Source organism: Emiliania huxleyi (genome assembly GCF_000372725.1).
Source record: "Emiliania huxleyi CCMP1516 unplaced genomic scaffold EMIHUscaffold_922, whole genome shotgun sequence".
Classification (NCBI taxonomy): Eukaryota; Haptophyta; order Isochrysidales; family Noelaerhabdaceae; genus Emiliania; species Emiliania huxleyi.
In genome coordinates this window covers 5,227-14,336 of record NW_005195135.1, presented here as the reverse complement: position 1 = coordinate 14,336, position 9,110 = coordinate 5,227, and the positions used below count along the sequence as shown (strand labels likewise).

General features: G+C 64.9%; 1 protein-coding gene across 1 annotated transcript; it reads right to left on the bottom strand.

Annotated features, from left to right (window-relative positions):
* Window positions 1–2,483: 2,483 nt before the first annotated feature.
* On the bottom strand, window positions 2,484–4,262 carry EMIHUDRAFT_558171 (DNA polymeras-like protein mu; the record flags this gene model as incomplete). The annotated part of the gene is made up of 2 exons (XM_005757166.1): window positions 2,484–3,488; window positions 3,567–4,262. 2 exons carry the CDS (start codon window positions 4,260–4,262, stop codon window positions 2,484–2,486), a joined length of 1,701 nt encoding a protein of 566 aa, XP_005757223.1.
* Window positions 4,263–9,110: the final 4,848 nt, after the last annotated feature.

The window sequence follows — 9,110 nt, the reverse complement described above, 5'->3', positions numbered from 1 at the left end:
GTCGCACAGCTGGAGGAGCACCTAATTAATTAATTAATGAATCCTTAATAAAGAAGAGGAGATGGTCGCACAGCTGTGCGAGCCCCTTGCGGAGGGGAGGCGCGCGAGTGGGAGGGTGAGCCTCGCGGCGCGGCAGGCGGGCTCTGGCGGAGGGAGGGAGGGGAGGGGAGCCGCACCCAGCCGTTGCGGCCGACTCGCAGGAGGTACTCGAGGCAGAGCGCCGCGTCGAGCGGGATGGCGACCAGGCCGCAAAACATGAATGCGATGAAGAGGGCGTAGTTGCGCGCGCCGATGGTGTTGTGCACGTACGGGCAGTGGTGGTCGAAGGCGGAGACGCACCGCTTGAGCTCGCCGCAGTGCTTGGAGCGCAGCGGGCGCGCGATGTGGCAAGTGTGGCAGAGCGGGCCGATCGCGGTCGCCTCCTCGATCCTGCCGTCCGCCGCGAGCTCGAGGGCGCGCCTACGGGGAGCGAAGACGAGGCTGGCGGGAGGCGCGTGCAGTGCCGGCCGTCGGCGTCGGGGCTCGGGTGCGCCGGTACTGGGCGTTTGCGTCGCCCGACGTGTCGATGCTGCCTGCGGCGGCGGGAGGGCGGGGCTGGGGGCGAGGTCGGCCGAGGCGGTCCCGAGGCGGCCTCACGGTGCGCGCGGGTGGGGAGGGTGAGGGGGGGCCGGGAGGCGACGGGGAGTGGTCGGGTGAGGGGTGAAAGGGGGGGAGAGACGGGCGGCGCGATGCGCGTCAGGGGGAGAGCGGCGCCCGGGTCAGTCATGTAGGTAGCGAAGATGAACAAGTACATGCCGAGGAAGGAGGAGGCGAAGGCGAGGTGGCGCATCGGCGCGTCCACCTCCTGCGGGGGGGCGGGAGGCGGGTGCGGTGAGGCCCACTCGCTCGCGTGGTCACTTCATGGACGAGCTGCCGCCGCTCCTGCGCGAGGCGGTAGTACGTGACCGCCGCGGCGAAGCTGTTGACCCAAAAGAAGTAAAACATCACCTTGTCCGAGGCGCCGCCCTGGAAGCAGAGGGGAGGGGGAGGGGGCGGGAGGGGGTGGGAGAGAGGGCGCGTGCTCGGCCCGCCCGCCCGCCCTCCGCGCGCCTGTCCCATGATCGTGTAGAAGCAGCGCATGAGTGGCGCAGGGTTGAGCGGCGCGAGAGCCTGCAGCACGGTGCCGGGGGAGAGGAAGAGAGTCGGTCCACTCGCTCCTCCGACCCACGGCACCCTCCTGCCTGACACACGGTGCGCCGGCAGCCATGGCAAGGACACCAGCTCTGACTAGCTCCTCTTCTTCTTCGCGCGCCTGCAGCACGTGCCGGTAGCCGCGCTCGCGCGCCACGTCGATCGGCGTGCGCCCCTTGTTGTCCTTAAGCTTGACGAGCTGCGTCGGGTTGGGCGTCGCCTCGATGATGTACTCGATCACCTGGCGCGGCGGAGGCGCGGCGCTGAGTGGACCTCGGCCGAGCCTCCTCCCCCCCCCCCCCCCCAAACCCTCCTCGCCTGGAGCGACCCCTGCGCTGAGGCGAGGTGCATCGGCGTCGAGCCGTACGAGTCGGCGGCGTCCGCGGGCAGGCCTGGCGGAGGGGAGGGTGAGGGGGGTGAGGGGGTGAGGGGGTGAGGGGGTGAGGGGGTGAGGGGGGTCCAGGGCGAGGGCGGGCGTGCCCAGGTAGTGGAGGAGGGCGACGGTCTGCTGGTTGTTCTTGTACGCGGCCCAGTGGAGCGCCGAGTCGGAGTAGACGTCGAGCAGGTTGATGTCTGCGCGCTGCTGGACGAGAAAGAAGACGAGGACGGTGTGGTCGTACTGGGAGGCGATGACGAGCGGCGTCGTGCCCTGCGCGGGGGAGCGCGATCCGTCACCGCGCAGGCGCACTGGAGAGGGGAGGAAGGAGGGGGAGAGGAGAGAGATGAAGGAGCTAGCAGAGGGAGAGTGGGAGGAGAGAGGAGAGAGGAGAGAGGAGAGAGTGAGGCGACCTTGACGTCGCGCGCGTCGATGTTGGCGCCCCGCTTGAGCAGCACCTTGATCACGTCGGTATGGCCCCGCGTCGCCGCCCAGTGGATGGGCTGCATCCCGGACGACTCAACCGCCCAGTCGTGCGGCGCTCCCTGCTCGATCAGCCACTCGACCAGCTCCGCGTGCCCCAGCAGCGAGGCCCAGTGGACGGCAGTCGCGCCGTCCTCAGTGTCGCGGCCCTGCAGCGCCTCAGGGTGCTGCGCTATTACGCCCTGGCTCATCTCCTTCGACCCCGACCGCACCGCCATGATGAGCAGGTCCGCAGGCGTCGGCACCATGCCGCCCGCCATGTCGGCCGACGACGCGGCGCCCGCGTCCGACACCGCGCCGTGGTTGTGCGTGGACGCGTCCGCATGCGAGTGTGACATAGCGGGGCCCCAGAGCGCGCGCCGCCGGCCGCGGCCACGGGTTTTCTTTTGTTGAGAGCCACCACAATCCGTGGGAAGAGACGAGATCTCTATAAATATCCGCCGCAGGGCTTACGTCACGCGTTGCGGTTCGTCGGCTCCACGAGGTTGATGAAATCGTCGGTGCCACACGCCAGCACGCGGAGGATCGCCTCTTCCGAGCGCACGTACTCGAATGGCAGGGGCTCCAGCTTCTGCAGCGTGACCGTCACGGGCGTCCGCCCAGGCCGCGCCTCGACGACCACCTGCGTGGTGGTCGACCCTGGCGTCTGGCTACCGCGTGCGGTGATGGAGTGCGCTCCCAGGTAGAGGCCAAGCTCGATGGCGCGCAGCCGCATCATCCGGTTGAGCGTACGCGTGCCCGTCCAGCCGAGCCGCGCGAACGGGAGCTCCTCGGGGTGCGAGCAGACGACGATGTCGATCCGGTGCAGCTTGCTCGTGCGCGCGCTGCGCCAGATGCCAAAGAACTTGTCGTGGTGGTCGTGGTGCAGGTTCTCGTAGCCCTTGCTCGTCTCATTGGCCATGTGGAGGTCACTCAGGTACGGCCGCGGCGTCTCGTGGCGATACCTCGCCGTCTTCTTGTTGTGGTACGCCTCCGTCTTGGGCAGCACGCGCCCCCGCCGCACCAGCTCCTCGAGCAGCAGGTTGATCACGAAGACGGGCTGCCCGTTGCCGTCCAGGAAGCTCGCCATCTCCTCCGCGTGGCTTAGGAGGAGGTCGACGTCGTGCCCTGCAAACCCGCGCGTGCGGCCGCCGCCCACAAACTCGGCGTGCCAGCCGTTCGCGTGCGGTATGCTGAGCGCGCGCACGGCCTCCTGCACCGTCCTCAGCATCGCGATGGCGTCGTCGGCGGGCACGGGCTCCTGCAAGTCCTCGTGCACCGCCAGCGAGTGCTGCAGTCGGACCCCGCCGCCGAGGCTGGCGAGCCTGTCGGGGCGCGCGCGCAGCTCGGCGATGGATCGGATCGGGTCGCGCGTATCGTCCACGAGCTCCCCGGCACGGATGGCGCTGAGGCAGAGCACGGAGGCGAGCTCCAGCTTTGCCGGGGCGCCGGTCATGCGCCTCGTGGCTCCGTGCTCGCTCCTGTGCGCATGCACGCGGCGGCTGCCGCTGCTGTCCAGGGGCGCTTCGCCGCGCTGGAAGCGAGAGAGGGTCCGCCCGCATGTGCCGGTCTCGACGATGTCGAGCACCTTCCGCGCATTGGACTCGCCCAGGAACGGCTCGGCCTTGAGCCGCTCGAGGGTGCGCCCCCGCCCGCGCGACGCGAGGGACGCGCTGATCGACCACGTCAGGCCTTTGACGACGGCGTTTGCGCGCGCGTACTGCAACGCCTCGGAGTTGGTCGCGAGGCACTCCGGGTCGGCATAGTCGTCGCCCTGGCAGACCAGCTCGTACTTCTCGAGTTCGCGCAGCGCTTTCTCGAGATGGGCCGTGCCGTGCGGCGACACCAGCGGAAACGCCTTGCGCAGCATCCGCTCGGCAGCAGTGGGCTCCTTATCGATTGCTGCAGTCAGCGCAGACGACGGTTGGAGTATGAGAGCGGAGCATGATGAGCCCGCCGACGTGCGCTGGCGCTTTATATTCGTCACCCGTGGATCTCTCGCGAGCCCATCCTCATCGCTGTCGTAGCCTGTCACTTGCCAGAGGCTTGCCAGAGTGTGAGTGCTTTCATCGCCACCGTCTAGCGGCTCGCAGACCGCCTCGCTGTCTTTGATGTCGCGCAGGTAGTAGAGCGCGCCACGTGCGCATTGCACTATCGTCGTCTTCTCTTTGCGGAGCTGCTTCGTCGCCTCGGATACGTCGAGCGAGGCGACGAGCGAGGACGCTGCCGACAAGCCAGGCGACCGAGACGGCATTCTCGAGGCCGCCGGTGTGTCCCGCCACTAGGGCAGAAAATCTTTCCTGGACTGGTGCGTACAGAGTGTGTGGGTAAACGAAAGTACCGTATTCGGTACTATCAAGAAAGACACCGAAAAAAGTCGCCGCGGCAGTCCACGACCAGCCAGCCTGCTGCCGGCTCGCACGGCAGCCTCTTCCTATGGACCAGCCTCGACTTCCATACAGTCAACATTTTGTCGCTGCGTGCTCGTGGTGAGCTGTGGCGGCGGTCGAAGTTCGCCCAGATTCGGTGACGAGCGCCGGACGATAGTACCGCCTCTGTTCGCCCTGTGCATGTCAGGCCAGGCTGCAGCAGGGCACTACCAACGTGCTGCCCTGTTGCAGCCTGACTTTGCCCACTGTGCACAGTCGCCAGAGCACCACCACCGCCCGGCATCGTGTCACGGCGAGCTCCTTCTGCGCCCGCTCGCGAGGCTCTCGCGCTGGCACACTTTGGCCATCTGCTGCTCGCGTTCGGCGAGCTCTTCTCCGCACTCCTGCCACGGTGCCGTCACCACACACCTTCTGGCTGGCCTGAGCCGCGCGGGGTCGCCGGCGGGGGCAACGCGTCGACCTCTCTCTCTGGTGCACCACGGGCCGCAACGGCCTGCGAGCAGCGTGCGCGAGGAGGCAGTGTGCCGGCACAGTCGAGCCGGAGCATCGGGTTCTTGATGCATCTGGGGTCAAGTTTGACCTTATGTGGTATAATATGCAACAATAATGCTATGCTCTCACCCAGCCTTTTGAGATATGATCCCTCAAAGTCGAATTTTCGTTTACTGGTGACCATACGGTCTGAGCCCTGGTGTCGAGGTGTCGAGGCCCGGTGTCGAGGGTGTCGAGCTGCTGTCGAGCTGCTGTCGAGGGATAGAGGTGTCGAGGCCTGTCGAGGCCTGTCGAGGCCTGTCGAGGCCTGTCGAGGCCTGTTGAGGCCTGTCGAGGCTGAAACCATGCTTGACCGTGTCGAGGGGTGTCGAGGGGTGTCGAGGGTGTCGAGGGTGTAGAGGGTGTCGAGGGTGTCGAGCAGGTGTCGAGTGTTGTCAAGGGGTTTTGCGTCTAAGGTGTCGAGGTGTCCAAGGTGGCAGGATGCAGTTGCAGCCCATCAACAAAACTTGGGCAGTTGCAAAGCTGTTTCATCCCTTAGTTGCAGCCTCAGTTGCACCCTGTTGATGTAGCACAACCTGAGCACAACCAGTATACTCTCTGTGGACATTTGAGGACATCAAGTGCCGGGAGTCATTGCCACTGTGCACAAAGGTACTGTGCAGGCGCAGCACCGCAGCAGCGTCGCCGCTGCAGCAGCGTCGCCCCTGCAGCGCCAGCGGCGCACAAAGCGCAACTGACCACAGCGCTCATGGCACAAGGCTGGTGCCATGAGTCAGTGGACATTGCCACTGCACAAGGTGCTGTCCAGCAGCTAAGGGCTGCCAGTACCCCATCGCAGCAGCGTCGCCGCCGCTGCAGCGTCGCCGTTGCAGCCGAGCGTCGCCAGTGCACAAAGCGCAATGGACCACAGGTCTGCACTCATGGCACAAGCTCACTGGTGTGAGGATTCATTGCCACTGTACAAGGTGCTGTGCAGCACCTGAGGGCTACCTGAGTACTGCCATGTTTGCTGCATCAACAGGGGTGCAACTGAGCTGCAACTTGAGCTAGAACTTGAGAGGCTGCAACTCAGGGATGAAAGTACTGCCAGCCAAGTTTGATTGCTGCTGCAACCCTGATTTCTAACTCTGACTCCAATGGGTCTACATCTCTGCTGTGTTAGGATCATCAGAGGTGTCGAGCGGTGTCGAGCGGTGTCGAGCGGTGTCGAGGGGTGTCGAGCGGTGTCGAGGGGTGTCGAGGGGTGTCGAGGTGTCGAGTTTGGCACCTTGACACGGTCGAGCATGGTTTCAGCCTAGATGGTGTCGAGGGGTGTCGAGGGGTGTCGAGGGGTGTCGAGGGGTGTCGAGTTGGTCGAGTTGGCATGGGGTGTCGAGGTGTCGAGTTGGTGTCGAGTTGGTGTCGAGGTTTGGTGTCGAGGTGTCGAGGCCAGGGCTCAGCATACGGTACCGTTTGTCTTGTTTGCGTTTCTTCAAACGAATCCTTTAAAGTCTCGACAATCACTCAGCTGCTTATGTGGCACCGCAGAGGCTCCCTTGGGGATGCCTGAGGCCACCCCAACCACACACTAAGCCGTACGTAGACGAATTGCGCGCTACTTTTTTCGTTTACCCACATTATGCGAGTAAGTGGGTATGCGCATTTCTCTCTGCACTATAGGAATCCTAGCCCTTGAGAAAAAGCTCGCATTATGGTCCTAGGAAGTAGACTGGGAGGGGTACTCCCATAGGCAAGAGGAGGTCTGGAGAGGCCCACAGCGGTCAGGCGGTCACAGGGGCGGGCAAGGGCACGTGGGAGAAGGGTCAGTGCGGCCCACAAGGTATGAGCTACCCCCTCTCCTAGGTGTGACTCTACAGCCCCTGGGGCCCTCTGGGCTGGGCACCATCAGCTTGGGCAGAGGTCCTCGGGGTAGGGAGAGAGGGAGCTCCCTTTTCAGGCTCCCCCAACCGCGCATTAACTCGCAAAAGAAAACAGGATTTCGCGTCAGGCCGCCGTTTCTAGGCCTTTCCACACCCCTCACCCACCCCACGCCGTGGTTTCTTAGCTCCCAAGGTAGGTCAAAGGTCAGAGCCGGCCCCCTCGGCGGAAGAGGTGAGCTGCGGTCCCGGATCCGATGCCGCCAGCCAGTCTGCCACCGACTCAAGACGCACACGCATCCATCCACTCGCTCAAAACACCGCAGACTTGTAAAATGCCAAGTGCACGCGCCGCGCAGGCGAAGAGAAATTTTGAGCTCGGAGCTCCTGTTCACACTCGTGTCTGGCCTTTTCTCGGAGCCGCGCCTGCGGCGCGCCGTGGTTTCTTAGCCCCCCGCTACCCGGTTGCACTCGTGCGACGTAGCGGGGGGCCACAACTACGTTTACGAAAACATAAGTAGTCCCGCGAGGTGTGAATTGGCCGCCCAGTTACCCCCATTTCCAGCTGGGGACGCTTTTTCGTGGCAAACCCAAAGTTGCGCTGCGCGCGAAGCCGCTTTTGAAAGCGCGAAACGAATCTCGTCCTACCTCCCACCGGCCCCACCGGCTTTTCGTCGCCCATGCTCGGTCTCGACTTGAGTGCCGCTCGACTGGCCGATGAAGAGCGACCCGTACGACGCGCACTTGTCGTCCTCCCTCCTCGCCACATGACGGCCGCCCTCCGACACCGACAGTCGCGCTCCGCACGCCTTCGAGGTCAGCTGCGGCCGAGCGACGATCGGCTCGTCTCCGATCGCTGGGCGCGGTCACTCTCCGGCCCATCACCCGCCTGCCGATCACCTGTCCGCCTCGCCGCGCGCGGGCCGCTCGCCTGCTCGCCACCGCCGCCGCGTTTCCCCGCGCCGCCACGCTTCCCTGTGCACCTGACCGCGCTCGAGCCGCCGCGTTTCCCCGCGCCGCCACGCTTCCCTGTGCACCTGACCGCGCTCGAGCTGCGCACAGACGGCGCGCTCTGGCAGACAGAGCAGCGGCCGCCCAGGCGGTCGCTGCTCCGCCCAGTCCGAATCCGTCCGCCCGCGCGTGCCGCTGCCGCCGCCGCCGCCACCACCGCGCCGCGCTTCCCCGCGCCGCCACGCTTCCCTGCACCTGACCGCGCTCGAGCTGCGCAGGCAGACGGCGCGCTCTGGCAGACAGAGCAGCGGCCGCCTGGGCGGCTGCTGCTCCGCCCCGTCCGAATCCGTCCGCCCGCGCGTGCTGCTGCCGCCGCCGCCGCCGCTCCACCCGGTTGCCGTGTGTCGTGAGAGTTTGCTTTGTGCATGTGTATGTCGAATGTGTGTGGACTTATGTCACACTTGAGCCTCTATCTATGATTAGTAGACCGGTACTCGGGTTTGGATGGTAGCGGGGGGCCCCGCCGGAGGCTGGTTACTGATAGATTTTTGCGGAAATCGCTCGGCGTGGTTTCTTAATGCCACGCTTTCTTAATGCCCGCAACCCACTGTACCCTTGCATGAGCCGATGCTAGCATGAGCCCGAAACCGCGCCATCCTCGATCGCCGTGCAAAGCTTGCTTCCGAGCTCTCACGCCGCGCGTAGGGCCCTTAGGGGTCTAGTAAGAGAACACAACCCCCTCTCCCTTTTGCTTTTCTCCCAGTAAGTATGCTACATACGTACACTGAGAGAGAGAGATTTTCTCCCAGTACAGCTAAAAGTACGTACATACGTACATTGAAAATTCTTGTTGCTGCAAAAGAGCTTTACTTGGAGTGCGTTAACCTCACATCTTTACGAAAGAGAGCCTCCGGAGTCCGGACGTCGCGCGGACGTGAGCAGGCGCACATCGGATCCGGGACATCGCTTCCAGGGGGGGGGGGGCGTGCACGCGTGCTTCTCTCCACACCACATGCTGGGGGGGGGCGTCCGACCCCCCCCAGAGGCTTCACCACATGCTAGGGGGGGGGTCCGACCCCCCCCACAGAGGCTTCTCCACATGCTAAGGGGGGGGGGGGGGAAACCCCCCCCCCCCCCGGAAACAAAGTGGGCCTGCTCCCTAATTGCGGAAATACGACCCCCCCAAAACTTTTGATTAGGAACCCCCCCCCCCCATTGGAAACGGCCCAAACAGAGCCACCAAAACCAGGGGTCTCCCTGGGGACCCCCGCCCAAGGGGTGCCCCCCTTGAAACCAAAAACTCTCGCGGGGACGGGGTCAAAAAAATAAAAAAAGCCCTTCTCCCCTGTCGAAGAAACCCCCCCCTCTTTAACCCCCGGTGGGGAAATTGTGGGGGGGGCCCCCCCCCCCCCC